General features: G+C 51.2%; 6 protein-coding genes across 6 annotated transcripts; 4 read left to right on the top strand and 2 right to left on the bottom strand.

Moving 5' to 3' along the window:
- Positions 1 to 1,631: 1,631 nt before the first annotated feature.
- On the top strand, positions 1,632 to 2,254 carry Triagg1_9879 (uncharacterized protein; the record flags this gene model as incomplete). The annotated part of the gene is made up of 4 exons (XM_062904885.1): positions 1,632 to 1,688; positions 1,798 to 1,898; positions 2,012 to 2,093; positions 2,177 to 2,254. 4 exons carry the CDS (start codon positions 1,632 to 1,634, stop codon positions 2,252 to 2,254), a joined length of 318 nt encoding a protein of 105 aa, XP_062751221.1.
- Positions 2,255 to 2,748: 494 nt separating this feature from the next.
- Positions 2,749 to 4,360, bottom strand: Triagg1_9878 (uncharacterized protein; the record flags this gene model as incomplete). Its single annotated transcript, XM_062904884.1, has 2 exons — positions 2,749 to 4,153; positions 4,224 to 4,360. The coding sequence occupies 2 exons, from the start codon at positions 4,358 to 4,360 to the stop codon at positions 2,749 to 2,751; spliced, it is 1,542 nt and encodes a 513-aa protein (XP_062751220.1).
- Positions 4,361 to 5,160: 800 nt separating this feature from the next.
- Positions 5,161 to 6,005, top strand: Triagg1_9877 (uncharacterized protein; the record flags this gene model as incomplete). The annotated part of the gene is made up of 4 exons (XM_062904883.1): positions 5,161 to 5,163; positions 5,247 to 5,265; positions 5,331 to 5,782; positions 5,862 to 6,005. 4 exons carry the CDS (start codon positions 5,161 to 5,163, stop codon positions 6,003 to 6,005), a joined length of 618 nt encoding a protein of 205 aa, XP_062751219.1.
- A 422-nt stretch (positions 6,006 to 6,427) lies between these two features.
- Positions 6,428 to 9,653, bottom strand: Triagg1_9876 (uncharacterized protein; the record flags this gene model as incomplete). The annotated part of the gene is made up of 4 exons (XM_062904881.1): positions 6,428 to 6,521; positions 6,583 to 9,209; positions 9,278 to 9,435; positions 9,536 to 9,653. 4 exons carry the CDS (start codon positions 9,651 to 9,653, stop codon positions 6,428 to 6,430), a joined length of 2,997 nt encoding a protein of 998 aa, XP_062751218.1.
- A 1,671-nt stretch (positions 9,654 to 11,324) lies between these two features.
- Positions 11,325 to 14,580, top strand: Triagg1_9875 (uncharacterized protein; the record flags this gene model as incomplete). The annotated part of the gene is made up of 6 exons (XM_062904880.1): positions 11,325 to 12,134; positions 12,200 to 12,529; positions 12,603 to 12,803; positions 12,861 to 13,079; positions 13,136 to 13,370; positions 13,724 to 14,580. 6 exons carry the CDS (start codon positions 11,325 to 11,327, stop codon positions 14,578 to 14,580), a joined length of 2,652 nt encoding a protein of 883 aa, XP_062751217.1.
- A 1,070-nt stretch (positions 14,581 to 15,650) lies between these two features.
- Triagg1_9874 (uncharacterized protein) lies at positions 15,651 to 16,065 on the top strand (the record flags this gene model as incomplete). Its single annotated transcript, XM_062904879.1, has 2 exons — positions 15,651 to 15,814; positions 15,915 to 16,065. 2 exons carry the CDS (start codon positions 15,651 to 15,653, stop codon positions 16,063 to 16,065), a joined length of 315 nt encoding a protein of 104 aa, XP_062751216.1.
- Positions 16,066 to 16,890: the final 825 nt, after the last annotated feature.

The raw sequence follows: 16,890 nt of genomic DNA, 5'->3' as shown, positions 1-16,890 counted from the left end.
CCCAAAGCCACATCATCAATTCCATCGCCTGAGCCGGTCCTGGCCCCGTCTCTCCAAAAGAGGAAAAAAAAAAAAAAAAAAAAAACTACGTCACCGTGTGCCGACTTGACAGCGCCTCACACCTTAAATCACCCGCCCAATGGCATGGACGAAGCATTGGCAGCTAGCTGTCAGGCACTTCCAAACACAGAAGGTGTCGTTGCGATGCAAAGCGGGCGTGATCTGACGACTCCGAGACGGGCCCAGGATGTGAGCCCATCTTCATACGGGCACGATGGAGCCGAGCAAGTCAATTGGCCCCGGGGTACCTATAAAGGGGAAAAATTCAATCACCTCGTTTTCCTCCCTTTGCCATGGAGTCCGGGGCAGCAGCAGCCAGCCGTACGGGATATTATCATGGAATAAGCGCCCTTGTCGCCGCTTTTGATGACGATACGCCGGAGCGCCAATGGGCAACGATGGCGACCAAAAAAACGCCGCTTGGGATGCAAGACGACACAGTTCCGCCCTAGCGCCCGCCGGTTGGCCCTGTTGTTTCTCACCTCGAACGGCCAACAACTAGCTCAAAAGAATGAGGCGGGGGAGCTTCTGTCGGATGATGATTGCTGTACATAATACTACTGCACAGGTACGAGCTGCCTGCATCGCAAAACGGCGGAGCAAGGGGGGTCAACTTTCTCTCTTCTGCGTATGGCCTTGTCCGTGGCTCGTGACCCCCTTACTTGTGCCTCGGGGAAAGGAACAGGCCGTTATCAAGCTCAAGCATGATCGAGTTTCGATTGGCGATCCGGACATGGCCTCATTACCCTGCCCGTTATCACACAGAGTTCGAGCAATTCGCGCTCTGCATCTTCTCTTCCCCCCTGGACCATCCTAGCTATGTACTGCCAGCCGGCCAACCGACGGAAATATCTTATTACATTAGCAACTGGTTCGTGAGGCTGCAGCTTAGCTTCTCAACACAACCGCTACATGACTCGTCAAGGAAGAACGTGCTGTGAGATAAGCCTTGTTCTAGAATTCCTCTAGTACGCATGTGCGAGTTAGCAAGACTCAATTATGGCTATGACATTGTGCTTTTGGCTAATGGACACGAGCAAAGGCTTGAGATAAGACGAGTCAAGCTCATCGTGACCAATCAAATGATTTGTTTGTGTGTTGCAATTTGCTGCTCAGTTGAGCAAGAGTTACAAACCCTCACAAAGTAGTTTCCTATCCTTACGTCCTTGTCTTTGATACCGAGGATATCAGTCATGGCTTCAAGCAGTGAGTTTGCGTTTTCGCCATTACATAACACGGCTCCTAGATTCTCCTACTATCCCAATTCAGTAAAAAGGGGAGCCCTCAATTTAACCAATCATATCTCTCCATCGTGACTCTCTATCAAAACCGAAAAAAAAACTAGCTCCATCTTTATCTTATCGCTTACCCTCGTGCACGTGACCCACAACCATCCGCCCGGAAAATCACACACACCGACCCTACCCACACGCATCGCCAAAAAAAATTGCCCACTAGCGCTGTCGAATTTCCTTGTGGGAAGGGGAAAAAAAAAAAGAGACGTCTCTTTCTCTCTACTCCTCCTCTTCTTCGACAACGAAATTTCTCGACGAGTCGACAATTCGAATAAGATGGCTAAGGAAACGCCTGCAAAGACCGGTCTGGCCGTCGGCCTGAACAAGGGCCACGTACGTCAAAACTCGCGATCTCACCTCGTGGAGGATCTCTGCCCCCCCATGATCTCGGCAGACGATGGACGCTGACGTTTTTTTTGGTTTGTGTTTTGCCTCAATATAGAAGACCACTGCTCGTGTCGTCAAGCCCCGTGTTTCGCGCACCAAGGGCCACCTGAGCAAGCGAACCGCTTTCGTGCGTGAGGTCGTCAAGGAGGTCGCTGGGTGAGTTTTTTTTTTCTCCATCTCTTATCGCTGTTTGGTCTTGGGATCAAACAAGAAGAAAGATATATAATTGGAGGGATGTATACTGACGTTGAGTGTGTGTTGCTATATAGCCTCGCCCCCTATGAGCGTCGTGTCATCGAACTGCTCCGAAACAGCAAGGACAAGCGTGCCCGTAAGCTGGCCAAGAAGAGGGTACGTCAAAACAAACTCCCCAACTCCAATGGGCATAACCAAAAAAAAAACACCACATTCTAACCAAAAGCTCAACTTTCTAGCTCGGTACCTTCGGCCGTGCCAAGAGAAAGGTCGATGAGCTCCAGCGCGTCATCGCCGAGTCTCGTCGTGCTCACTAAACGATTTCTTCAAGCGAGTGGGGAGATTTCATCTTGGTAATGGGGAAAAAACAAAAAGACAAAAACCTTTTTTATTCATCAGGGAAATGAATTAAAAACACTTATGGGTTTCGCATGGATTTTGGCGTGGTCATGAATTTTTGATTGAATTCAATGGGGCTTTGATGCGGGCGCAGCAGCGGTTATATAGCTGCGATTTCGTTCATCGAATTTCTTAAACTCTTCAAGACATGCCGTCTTTATGACCCAACCTAGAAAATTTTCTTCTTCTTCCCTGAACCTCAACCGCCCAGCATCATGGGTACGAAATGCCTTGATTAATGTTGTAAGGAGCCTGTGCTGCCTGTCTTGAGTAGTGTGCAACTTCCGTCCTTGCGTCTTTGTTGTAAAATTGCCCGTGATATATGGGTACATTATGCTATTCAGTCGTACATCTTCTCTGGATGCGGAAAAAAAAGGAAACTAAAACAATTCTACTCCTCGCTATTGATTCATCATTTCTTTCCAAGCTTGAACCACTTTGGCATCTTCTTCCCAGAACCCTCTCCCCCGTCTCTATTCGTCGGCGCCTGCTGAGCCTTGGGTGCCACCGATGGTCCATCTTTATCATCCTCAGCCGTCGGTATCTCAGGCACCTTGATTGTCTGGCCCTGCTGGGCAAAGTTGGACTTGAGAAAGGGCCGTTTTCGAACGTCAGCCGGCACACCATCATTCCACACTAGACTGACAAGCACCCTGCCCGAGAGCTTATACGCCCGGATTAGATTGTGCTTGGGGGTGTCGTCGTCCTTAATCACCGTCTTGCTGCCGGGAATGACGAGATGGAAGGAATGCTCATTGCTGGCCATGACGTGCCGCACGGCTTGATACAAGAAGGCACCCGTGTCTGACGGACCAATTTCCCAGTCGCTGCTGGTATTGTCTGGGAACCGCACCTTGATGAGCACGGACTTGACGGCGTCGATCTTGGCTTGCTCGGCGGCCTCTTTTTCCTCGATTTCTCTGTCGGATAGGAGCCGCTTGTTGCGAGAGCTTTCTAGCAGGCGCGCTTGATGCAGCTGGGCATGAGCGACGCTCGGTGTGAAATCGCTGTCTTCAGCTGGGACGAGAGCAGCGGCAGGGGTCGAATTCGTAGGGGCGAGAAATACATTGACTGGTTGGAGGCGTGACTGGGGATCCGAACTGTTAACTTCGGGCAATGTCTGATGTGCGTCGGGTTGTAGTGAGGATGAGTCCTGTGTGGCTTGAGGAGCTGCATGATCTGCTTCTCGGGCTTCAGCCGTATTCCTCACGGGCTCTGCTGGAGCTTCAGCCATGGGCACATCTTGATCCGCAGATGAGCTCTTTGGTGTATCCTCTGGAGCGCCTGATGCCGCGCTCTCCTTTTCCTCTTCCTTCTTCTTCGCCTCCTCCTTGAAAAAGACTCCAATCTGCTCCATCGCCTCGTACAGCGTCTGTTCAGTCCTCCTAAACGTCAGCCGTATCAGGACATTGCCAGAGTTGTGGCCCAACTGCGACAGCGTCTTCTGGAAGTCGGCAAACGACCCGAGCTCCCTCCCCATGATGTTCAAAACCGGTGTTTCGTAGTACAGCTGGCCGGCGCCCGAGTTGTTGGTGGCGACTGTCTGGGCCACGCCCCTGGCGGTGATGTTGATGTTCTTGCCCGCGCTCGCCTCGCCGCTCTCAAACTGTCGCATCACCTGCCATATTGACAAGTCGGAGGGGAACTTTTTGATTAATCGGCCGCCGGGGATTTCTTTGGCTTCGGGTTGGGGGATTTGCAGGGCGATTTGCACAGCGGAGGGAGTCTTTGACTTTAGCACAAGCTCGAGCTTGGCGCCGGCGATGAGGCCCGAGGTTCGGAAGGGCACAGAGAGGTCGACTTGTTTCTGCTTGTGTCTGGGGCGGTCACGTTAGATATGGAGAAGATGCAATGAGAAGTTCGTAGTTTGCTGGAGTTGACACGCACTTTAGCAGGAACTTGTCGCTGTCCAGGCTGAGCTTCTTGCAAGCTTCCTGGAGAACGTCTGATAGGTATGTGCCGGGGTTGACTTTGACGGTTGTGCGCCTCAGATCCGTGGCGATGACGACGACGTGCGACGCCATGATGAAGGTTGGATATGAGAGAGTTGCTTTGTTAGAGAGTTGAGCGAGCTCCCCGAAGGAAGAGACGGGGGTAGAAGCGGTTTAAGTGGAAGCACGAAAGTCTACGAAGCAGTCGCGGAACTCTGCCGGATTGTAGTTCTATGGTGGGGTTATAATAAGGTGAGGTAGCTGCTCGGCGGAGTACTTTGGAACTGGAGGAACAAAGCGACAAGCTCAAGTAGCACACAAACAGGCAGCGAGGTATATGGTGACAAGTGACACCAGCCGATGAATCGAAGAGGTGAGAATGGCACAAAGGGATTGGAATCCAAAATATCTACAAGTCTCTCTTCCACTTAGTATTTCTTGCCCGTCTAACCCTCCAAACTGTCTGAAGCTCAGAAGCCACATTAGATATCAAATCCAGCCCCACCCTCTTCTCGAACAATCCGCAGGCAGCCTCCAAGGCGACGCAGATACGTAACAAGCACCAGCCACAGCGGCAGAAGCTCGGACAGCCTGCGCCACAGCGATCTTGCAGCCAAACGGCCACGCCAGACCATGTTTGCCTGCCGCTTTTGCGTGCCAGTGATGGGGGGAGCTGGGGCTGGTGCAAGCTTGGAGGGAAGCTGTCTGGCAACTTGAACTGACTGCTTCATACACCAAACAACTGAACGGAACTGAACCGACCTGCGCATCTCACGAACGGCCATTGATTCGGACGAGGCTCTAGAGAGATACAGAGAGAAACAGGCTGTGACAATCTCTGGTTGGAGCTCGGAACTCGGTTTACTCGGCCAAGCAAACAGAACAGAAGCATCATGGTATGTCGTATCGTATACCCAACCCAGCCAGCACCACCACCGGCATCCCGATGATGGCACATGCTGACATTACTCCATTGTAGTCTTCTCCCTTTTCGATCAGTCAGTTCCCATCTCCAGCTCGAATCCCAATCCAACCCCGTTCCCCCAACTAACAAAACCCACAGACGGCGGCGCCGCTGTCGCCATGGTCGGCAAGGACTGCGTCGCCATCGCCTGCGACCTCCGCCTGGGCCTGCAAGCCCTCACCATCTCCAACAACTTTCCCAAAATCTTCCAGTACGGCGACGTCTTCCTCGGCCTGACGGGCCTGGCCACCGACGTCAGCACCGTCAGCGACCTCTTCCGCTACAAGGTCAACATGTACCGCCTGCGCGAGGAGCGCGCCATCGCCCCGCGCACCTTTGCCAACCTCGTCTCCTCCTCCCTCTACGAGCGCCGCTTCGGCCCGTACTTTGTGTCTCCCGTCGTCGCCGGCCTCGACCCCAAGACGGGCAAGCCCTTCATCTGCGGCTTCGACAGCATCGGCTGCATCGACTTTGCAAAGGACTTTATCGTCTCCGGCACGGCGTCGGAGCAGCTGTTTGGCATGTGCGAAGGCTTGTGGGAGCCTGATTTGGTACGCTCTCTTCTTAATTACTCTTTGCCCTCCTCTTGTTTACAAAGAAATCATTACTGACATCTGTTTGCTTCTTTAGGAGCCCGAAGCGTTGTTCGAGACCATCTCACAAGCCCTCCTAAACGCCGTCGACCGTGACGCCCTATCCGGCTGGGGAGCCCACGTGTACATCATCGAGAAGGACAAGGTCACCAAGAGGTTACTAAAGGGTAGACAGGACTAAGGTTGATTATGCATGCCACGTATAGAGATGGGGGAATATGACATACGCCTCGGTCTGCAAGGTGACTGAACGTGTGTATGCTGTATGAAATAGAGAGTTTGACTCGAAAACACCCAACGAGTCGAATTACTAATACATGCAAAAAGAAAGCAAATGAAACAAGAGAATAACAAAAAAAATCCTGAGAAAAGTTCCATCCAAGTTATTGCGCCACAGTCTTTTTTTCACGCCATACCTTGGCTTTTCCCAACTTTTGGTCACCGTAAAACTTATCACAGGCGGATGAGGCAACAATCCCAATGCACAGCACTGAAATCATCCAATTACAATAAAGCCGAGTTTGTGATGCCTTTCTTTCCGTCTATATACCTGTATGCATTGTATGTGTATAAATGTGTATATGTTTTCTTCTAAGCTCTCGTCTATTCCTCCTTCTTCGCCTTGATAGTCTTGGCAGCCGGCTTCTGCTGCATGAAGAACTGTCTCTCAACAACCTTGAGAATTTCGTCAAGAAGACTAATGTCTTGTTAGTTTTCCATACATACGAAAGAGAGGATTGGAGTCGTTCAAAACTTACATTACAGGCGCGCTGATAATTGTAACCGCCTGCCATTCCAGCGCATTCAGCGGCAAAATGGCAAACAGGTTCTGCAGGACGGGGGTGTAAAGGAGGGCAAAGTGCAGAGCCATGGACAAGGCGATGGCGTACACGAGCATCATGTTGTTCCACAGCGGCAAGGTGAGGAGCGACTCGCTGGACGACAGGGCATTCATGGCGTTGAACATCTCAATCACAACCAGGATCGACAGAGACACGGTCGAGGCAGACTTGGACATTTCATTGCTGAACATTTCGCATCCAATCTCGGGGAACTCGGTCGAGCAGCGGTGGAAGCTGGATAGCTGTCGGAAGGTGATCTGGGGGCCCTCGGGGTTGTACATGAACCACCAGGCGTAGCCGGCAACGGTTGCAAGACCGACGTAGGTGCCAATGATGAGGTAACGCAGGAACAGCCATCCACCAATGAGGGGCTCGTCTCTCCTACGAGGGTGGCGCTTCATGATGCCGTGGTCGGGAGGGTTAAAGGACAGTGCCGTGGCGGGGAGACCGTCGGTGACGAGGTTGACCCAGAGCAGCTGGACGGGGATCAGTGCCTCGGGCATGCCCAGGGCGGCCGTCAAGAAGATGGAAACAACCTCGCCAATGTTGGAGGAGATCAAGTAGCGGATAAACTGTTGGGTGTTGCTGTAGATGGAGCGGCCCTCTTCGATGGCCACCTCAATGGTCGCAAAGTTGCTGTCGGCCAGAACCATGTCGGCAGCCAGCTTGGAGACGTCCGTTCCAGAACCCATGGCCACACCGATATCAGCCTTCTTCAGAGCGGGGGCATCGTTGACACCGTCACCGGTCATGGCAACAACTTCACCGAGAGACTGGAGGAGGTCAACCAGCTTGGACTTGTGGCCGGGCTCAACGCGAGAGAACAGTGATGCTTTCTTAGCCGCTTCAAGCTGCTCGCTGGGGCTGAGGTTGTCGAATTCACGTCCGGTGTAGCTCTTTCCTTGGAGATCTTCATGCTGGCCAAAGACGCCAATCTGTCTGCAGATGCTCTCAGCGGTGTTGCGGTTGTCGCCAGTGATGACAATGATACGGATACCAGCATCCTTGCACTTCTTGACAGAGGCGGGGACTTCGGGGCGAGGGGGGTCCAGCATGCCAGTCAATCCAAGGAAGGTCATGTTCTGTTCCAGTTGCGCATACTGCTCAGTAGTCTTGGCGTGGCCAAACAACGGGTTTTGGGAAACATCATCGATGCTAGCCAGGGCAATGACGCGAAGACCTCGGTTACCATATTCAACAACTTCCTTGAGCAGGGTGCTACGGAGCTTTTCGTTCAGGGGGACTCGGTTACCGTTGGCGCCGACGACGGCGCTTGTGCAGCGCTCAATGACAGATTCGGGAGCTCCCTTGACAAGCAGCTTCTTGGCAGAACCATTCTGAACAGCAACCGACATGCTCTTCCTGTCACGGGAGAACTCATAAGTGGCGAGCCGGGGAAGCCTCTTCTCGTGAGCAGCGCTAGCAAAGTGTCCACAGTCTTCAAGAGCAGTTCCGGTAGGGGCACAAGGGCCGATTTTCTCAACAAGGACTCGAAGGGCACCTTCGGTCGACTCGCCAACACTGGAGAAGGCAGCAGTGCGTGAATCATAGGCCAAGTGTGCGTCGTTGCAAAGAGCGGCGACCTCGGCCATCTGGAGAATCGTAGAAGAAGTGGCAGTAAGGTTCTCGACAACCTGGCCGTTGAGGGTGATGTTACCCTTGGGGGCATATGTTGTACCCTCGACGGTAAGTTCGGTCAAGTCGGTCCCGGCTTCGTTGAGGTAGACGACCTTGTTAACGCTCATCTGGTTGGTGGTGAGCGTACCAGTCTTATCGGAGCAGATGACGCTGCAGCTTCCCAGGGTTTCGACAGACGGCAGGCTACGCACAACAGCATTCTTAGCCGCCATCTTGCGGGTACCCAGAGCGAGACAAGTAGTGATGACAACCGCAAGACCCTCGGGAATGGCGGCCACACCCAGGGAGACGGCAATCTTGAGGTAGTAGATGGCGCCCTTGGCCCAGCTGCCATGGCTGGGGTCGTTGAAGTTTGGAATGTTGATCAGCCAGACGAGGATGCAGATAACGGTAATGACCTTGGCCAGGTTGTCACCAAAGTCGTTGAGTTTCTGCTTCAGGGGAGTGGGCTCAGAGATTTGAGCAGTGATGCTCTCGTGAATATCTCCAATGGCAGTGTTGGAACCAGTCAGGACGACAATGGCCTTTGCGCGTCCAGTAACAACAGTGGTTCCCGAGAAGAGCATGTTCACCTGATCCTGCAAGACAGCCTTATCATCGTTGACGACGGCGGTAGAATCTTTACCAACGCTCTCGCTCTCTCCAGTCAAGATAGCCTGATCAACCGAAAAGCTGTTGCTCTCGATGGAAACGATACGGCAGTCGGCGGGGATTCGATCTCCGACAGAAACGGAAACAATGTCGCCAGGAACAAGATCGTCGGCCTTGACTCGGGATACGTGGCCACCGTTGCGGACGACGTTGGCTTCGTTGGCAGAGTATTCTTGCAGAGCGGCAATGGCCTTCTCGGCACTGCTTTCTTGGGATACACCGACGACGGCGTTGAGGATGAGGATCGTGAGAATCTACATGTACAACGAGACACAGTTAGCGACCATAGCCGAACGGGTTGAAGCCAAGCATGTCCACTTACGACAGCGGGATCGACGAACGCACTCCAGCCGCCCTCATCTTCAAACAGAGCGAGGACGAAGGAGACAGCGGCGGAACCAAGGAGGATGATGACTAGTTGATCTTTGAACTGTTCGAGAATCAACTCCCAGAGGGGAGTGGGAGGCTCTTCGGGAATCGCTACGCCCATGTTAGCATCATTCATATCAAGTCGAGGCCTGGCCCGTGAGCCTTGATATGGCGGGGTGATTCTGAGGCTCCGGGACTCGGGACTGCGCACCATTGCGGCCGTGCTTGTTTCGAAGTTCCGTGACTTGGCTATCAGTCAAGCCGTTGTGCTCCTCGACTTTGAAGTTGGAGAGGACCGCGTCGATGGGGAGGGCATAGGCGTTGTCCATGATGGCGGGTTGCGCCGAGAGCGGCGGGGCGACGAGGTTTGGATCCTTATCGTGCTATCGTCCGCTCGAGATGAGGCTATACGCAAGACTCGAGGCAGTCAACTCAACAGAGGGTAACGGGACAAGGCAAGAAGAGAAGAGGATGTCAGGGTAAAGAGAGAGAATCACAATCAGCAGGGCCACTTCAGCGATATGCCAACATGGCCGATTTGTCAAGGCTTCCGCAAGGCTCCACGTGGCGGGCAGAGAAGGCTACCCTCTATATTATAGGTCCGGTCCAGTCTGCTAGCAAGGGAAAAAAAAAAGTTGGGGGGTCTCATCGCCGTCGCCTGAAAAAGTTCAACGTGTTCGTTTGGACCGAAGGGGCGGAACTTTGCATTGCCTCGCGCAAAGGGCTTGGGCTTGCCCCTGTACGGTTAGCTTCAGGGCCGTTTTGCAGCGCCCGGCTAGGCGAGTCGGCCCTGGCATGGTTGGACTGGGATCAATTGATGGTTAATCGCACAGTGGCTGCGGCAGGTCGCGGGCCATCGGCGGCGCCCTTTTGGCGGGTGTCGGTCCACTGAAGTGCGGCGGTGCCACAGTGCGATCTCTGGTTGTCGTGTTTGGAGGGCATGGGTTGTGATTGTTAGGTTGAGGTGATGCTACGGAGAAAGCTGGAGGGCTATGCAACACTACGGACTCGGCAAGGCCCTGGCCATGTCAAGCATGATTGATGAAATCGATTACCTGTAATTAATTAATTCATATTAATTAACTCGTACTCTTGATACGGGTAGATGTTGTTCTATTTTGGCTCTTTCTCCCTTGGATGGCAAAACGCGGCAGATGCCTGGCATGCAGCGCATTCAACTGTTCCATTACTAAGATCAGAAGCCACCGTCACTTACGAGACGAGACGCGATTGTCCACCAATCCTGGACAAACCGGCCGTCAAATCGCCGTGCTGCATCTCCACAGACAAAGTCCCTTTCTCCATACAGTAGGGCCCAGCTGAAGCCGCCCAACTCCACAACTTTGCTCCGTGTCGGTCCGCATATCATGGCTCCGATTCGAGGTGGCAAAGCGAAGAATTCAGATCAACAGCTTGAGGTTTTGCCGATATCGTGCTTCAGATCCAGGTATGTCGTTCTTTTCCATGTGCAATGTCACCAAAGACTCAAAGGGCCTGAAAGAGTCTCAAAGAGCCCATTAAATACAGGTAATGGTAATGTATATTTCTACCAGATGCCAAGCATCACCGGTGCTACTATTATCAGTTACATTAGCTGTGTATTCTTCAATATCGTGATGGCATCAAATATTCATACATCACTATTCACTGATTTTACAGTGTTTTCCATTTATTGACTACTGAGCATGTGACCACGATGGTGCAGGTTTATGCTCAGTTATTGGAAAGAGCCAATGCCCTGCCAACCACATTTGATCGTTCCTGGAGCCTCCATTACCGCTATTGCACCCTTCAAGTCCTCCATTCTGTCTCTAACTTTCTCCTCCTCTTTACACGCTCAAATGGTTTCTATGTCCATATTATTCTTTTCCCAGTTTCCGCACCACGTCATGTTTGGGTCTTCCTCTCCTACTTGTCTTTCATCCTTGACGTATTGGAGTCTATTTTGCATCTCCTTTTTGGGCCCCGTCTTTCTGCTTCATTCTTGATTTACTTTCGAAATGGTTCCCGTCGACTCATCTTCGAGTCCCAGCGACTCCAAGTCCAGCTCTCGACGCTCCAGCTGGACTGCTCTCATGCAAAACTATGAAGATGCAGTCGAGTATCCAAGTGATGATGCCGTATATGACGCCGACGACGCCCAAGTGGTTACTAAAATGGCCAACCTTGATATCGAAGCGACTGGGACGATTCCATCCGGCCCCCAAGATACTGATCCGGAGCTTCAGACAATTGTCGAAACTACCACTATGGATATCACCGCCGAGGTGCCCCAACTTATCATTAATGAGAGCTGTGCCCCCGAGACCGAGATAGAGCCAGAGAATCATGAGCAGCTCAAATCACAGGGGCCATTTCATAAATGGATGCGAACGATTCATCGTAGAGCACAGCATCGACCCACACGGTCGGACGAAAGCTTTGGTTCTCTGCGGCCGTCATTCGATCCTGATGTCCACAGTCGTACAGCTCATTGGAGAAGAACACACCATCGACAATCGTCCTCTGAATCTTCCTTCGCTTTTGTTTCGGCGGTCCGAAGTGCTAGTACCAGTCTTGCCAGTGTCAGCGTCAGTGTTGTGGCACGATCTCGAAGAAACGCACCACGCTCACAAGGCTTCTCTACAACGGAGCGCAGCAGCAGAGCATCCATCTCAGGCCCTCGTGCATCTGAAGATAGTGGGCTCCGGGAGAATCAATCCCTAGCCAACTTGGCTGCGATGGAGAGATCACTGCAGCGACGAAGAGTGCTAGAAGAGCTCATCAGTACGGAGGAAGGGTACATTGGCGACATACGATTCCTCATGAATGTGATTTGAGACCAATCCGTGGCATTGTGGTGCATCTTTTTTCCAACTTGTTAACTGGTATCTAGGTATACGTCACAATCTTGGCTGCGTTACCCTCCATATGCGTCGGCCTGCGGTCATCCATCAACCAAAATTTGACAGAAATAGTCAAGTTACACGAGGAACTCCTCGGCGAACTGCACCGAGCAGTTCCACACTCGGAATACACACAAGCCGACGCAACTCCCCCATTGTCTCATGTACCGAATTTCGATTACCCTTATTCTCACAGACGATGGTCTAGTCTCGGTGCCGTGCCGGAGCAGAATACGAAAGCAAGGTGGCTGTTGAAAGCCCCGGGCATGCTGTCAGATCCTCAGGTAGCGGCAGAAGTCTCAAAAGCCTTTGGGAAGAAGGTAGCTACTTGCCACATCATATCAACTTCCCATACTCCGGAACTGTGATTGGACTGACCTGCTTTGCTTCTAGATAAGCCGGTTCTTCATATACGAGGAATACGGAGCAACATATGAGATGATGATCAAAGACATCGCTTCAGCCCAGCAAACCATACCAGATTGGGAGACGTATCAAAAAGGCCTCGAAGCCTTGGCAATGGCGCTGGGGTCCGTCAAAGGCAGCGAAGATGGAGCCAAAAAAGCTCTGACGATAAATGACCTGCTTGTCAAGGTGTTCTCCTTCGGGCAATGCCACTCTCCATGTGAAAATAGCTAACACATACTCCAGCCCATCCAGAGGATCTGTAAATACCCACTCATTTTTTCCGAGCTTCTCAAGTGCACTCCAATATCAGACTGTCCAAATTCTCATATGGAAATCGACAATACCCTAACCAGGCTTCGCGAAGCGACCACGGAGATCAACAGGGCATCGAATGACGAGAACATCAAGTCTACACTCGAAAAAACATGGATACTACAGGATCGACTAGCGTTCCCTGATAGAGTACATTCGAATTGACAGTCCATGATAGGGTCTAAAGAAGCTGACTTTCAGTCTAGAAATTCGATGCCATTTCTAAAAGACAAATACGGTCTTTTGGCCACATTCGGCTTTGCGGAACACTTCACGTATGCTGGCAGACAGATGAAGGGGTCGATGGTCAATATTTCATTTGTCTGCTCTATCGCGATATGCTCTGTCTTGCCTCTGCGGGCAAGGTTGATCCGATCTACACCATCATGGCTTGTATCAATATTGACGGACTCAGGATCGAAAAAGTGGATAATGGACGAGGTGAGCCTTTCAGGCACCCACCTAGCACTCGAAATAGCAGTCAGCTCCGTCGACGAGAAAACTAACAGCTACCAGGGTTGCAGTGCCACACCGCGCCTTTTTCTTGGAAGGTAGTGTTTGAATGCGATCACCAATTATACGAAATCATCATGACAGCTTGTACATCCAAGGAGGAAACGGAATGGAGAACAAGATTATCACGGCCACCGAGCGATGAGCAAGGGGTAAAGGGGCCGGATGTGTTTAGCACAATACATATGAATATAAAGAGTTTGGGGTCTGTCTTTGGAAAGCAGGGTACGCAATACCACATCAACATGAATGAGCTTGTTATATGCTAACTGAGACCCAAGGCACACTCGTTCGGCGAATATCTATACAGCGGGCCACCACTGTGGGAGGAGCCAAATCGCCTCTATGCCAAGTCATCTTAAAGAATACCAATGTACTTAAAGATCACAACGGGAATGCCTCTGCGGCTTCGACCATCAACCGCTCTCAGTCTCTACTAACAACCACAACTCGAATACCGGTGCTTGCGCCGCCCAGAGGTGAGAGAGCTCGACTAGAGGCTCTCTTGTCAGATGTGTGGAGTAGAGAAGTACTCCCGTTTCCCGGAATGACGATGAAATCTCGAAGTGAAAATCTGGTTCGCAATTCGGCATCTACGGTCATGAGGAAACTCAGCGTGGCTAGCTTCGCCAGTACCTTTACAAAGAGATCGGTCTCTTCTGCCCACAAGAATCAATCTTGTGAACAAATTGCTATGGAAACCATCAAGCGCCGGGGTATTCTACGTCCAATGGATTCGATTACGAGTGACGATGCGTATATAAGTGAAGAAGCAAGCAGAAAGGTGAAGAGACAGCGCACCGCCAAGGGGCACGCACTACTGGGGACGCCCGCTCGTAGCATGAAGGAGGTTACGGGAAGCCTTCGACGACGCCAGGCACAAGAGAATGCGCCCTCAAGGTCAGATCCCACCAGCGGCACGTACATGTTTCCCACTCGCATAGCATCCACAGCCGTTCCACGATCGACAAGGTCTACAAATTCCCAGGCCGCGATGCCTCCCGAGAGTATGGGCAGGACGAGAAGGCCAGCAACGGACAAAGCCCGATACCTTGGACAATGGGCCAAGCTTGGTGTGGGGAAGAACGATGGAACTGGCAGTTTCAGGAGGTTTCTTTCAATTGGCAGAGATTTGTAATTGAGAGGATGTTGTCATGCGTGGGGATGGCCAAACAAGCTGTTGGATGCACATTACTTGGAAATGGGGAGCGTGGGACTGTGGGTGGATAGTTGGTTTTTTTGTCTGGCTACTAACAGAATTAAGCATATCTACGGGCTTTGTGTGTGTATTCTTAGCTCCCTGGTTCTACAGATTCTCTGGAGAAGGCAGGGCATAGATGGATTATTCACGTGAGAATAAGATTAAGCAGATCGATTATGGAGTACCGATGGATGGTGATGACGCTATTCCACAACAAAGGTGCTACAACTTGCACTTGCGACAGTACCTTGAGATAATCTGGAGCTAGAGCAGCTGGCGTGTCATCTGCCGTGAGCCACATTAGCAGGGCGAAGTATGCAGGCGAGATTGTGAGACCGTGCCCGTGCATCCATACCTGACCTTGGCCATATCACAGCTTCAGACCAGAGGAGTGGGAGGTGGGACCGAGGATGCAAGTAGAAGGCGGCAGAAGCAAGCAATTGACGAGCTTTGACTGAAGACGGTGAATGTAATGTCAAGAGCTGCCATGGAAATGCTGAATTGTTCCTGGATCGCCGGCTAAGACGATCCACAACTGGTTGAAACAAAGTGCAACTCTTACGTATTGCGTGTGTCGTCAGTGCCGGATACAGGCAATGATGAGGTCATCATGTACCCGTGCAGTGAATCAGCTACGGTGAGCCGGGGAAGCTGCAGCCTTGGTACCAACTGCAGGTGTGCGCAGACGTACACAGTCTGCACGCCACGATGACGTAGTAGGCCGTTGCAGCTCCCCTCTTCGCAGCACTTCTTTAAGACTGCAGCTTCTTCCCAGTTTCGAATTCTTCCTTCTCCATCTTCATTAAACATTGACCTCTAGATAAAAAAGAATAAGAGCAACTCTCTTCTGATATTTTTCCATCATCTTCTTCGTATCTTATACAACTCCAAACAAGAACTTCCTACAAACACTCTATCAAGCTACCTCTCTAGCGCAACGTCACGCGACCTCCCCCAACCGCTTTAAATTAACAAACACACCCCTGTCTTCACGAACAACCGCCAAGATGACTCGAGGAGAATCCACCCAGTCCAAGATTCACTACAAGGGAAAGCAGGAAGACTTCCTTGTCTTCGTGGACGATGTCGACACGTACAAGAAGTGGCAGAGCGACAAGAGCGTTCCTCTAGCTCATTTCATCTCGACTTTCCAGGTGTTTCAGACACATCGGTATGTTTTTTTGCTACATCTCTCCAATCAAAGAAGAAAAAAAGAAAAGAAAAGAAAAGAAATGGTATGCGCAGGCGGCTAACACGATACTCGTCTACAGACAAGGTGCCCAGGGAACCTTTGACTCTGCGTCAAAGATGTCACTAGCGGCCGAGTTTGACACTGAGAATGCCGATGAGGCGATTGAGCGGATCCTTGAGAATGGTACTATGCAAACTATGGAGGTAAGCCACTACACTCACCAGATCTAATCCCGCTCCTGACGGAAGACTAATCGTGGTGGTTCTTGAATAGATGCCTGGTCGGCAAGGAGTTACAAACGAGTCTATGAGCTCGATGAGAGTGAAATAAGGAGTTTTAAAGAACTCGAGGAGCTCAATGAGGCTGAGGTTTTAATGAGGCCGAGGCCGAACTACCACAGCACTTAGTGAGCTCTTTTGAGTGCGTCTCACTCGATGCCTACCGCCTTGTCATCTTTTTTCTTTTTTTCTCTAGCGGTATTATGGCAGCGAGATGGTGGTCCGAGGGATATGGAATATGAGCTGATTGAGCGACGAGGAAGCTTCAGCTACAGCGCTCCGTGACAGAGGTCATGCTGTGAGCCACGCCTGCACAATGTCGCTCTTCTTACGTAATTACAGTAGGAATCTCTTTACAAGGGAATAATCAAGCATTGAATCCCCAACGTCTCTCTGTTCATCTCTCTCGTGCATGTTCAAATCAGGTTAAATGAGAAACAATCGTGACTATAAAAAAGGACAAGGAAAGAATGACGAAATACAGCCCGTCAACGTGAACAACAATAATCATACACTGCAGCATACGCTACCAAATGCCAACTGACTTAAGAAAATTGCAAAGAAAAGAAAACGGATAGAGACGGAGACGGAGAATGAGATGGCTCTCGTGAGGCCTCTTGTAGAGAAGTTCGATTTGGCGGTTTCATCGCGGGATTCCGAAAAAATAATTACTGTACATACAACGCTGATCCTTGACTTGTCCCTTCTTTTCCCTTTCCTCTGCCTTGCTTCCTTTGCATTCCAATGTGTTTCCCTTGGTATTTCTCTCTCTCTAAC

This window comes from Trichoderma aggressivum (assembly GCF_033847375.1).
Source record: "Trichoderma aggressivum f. europaeum strain CBS 100526 chromosome Unknown scaffold_060, whole genome shotgun sequence".
NCBI classification, from domain to species: Eukaryota; Fungi; Ascomycota; class Sordariomycetes; order Hypocreales; family Hypocreaceae; genus Trichoderma; species Trichoderma aggressivum.
This window is presented reverse-complemented; position numbering and strand designations above follow the sequence as displayed.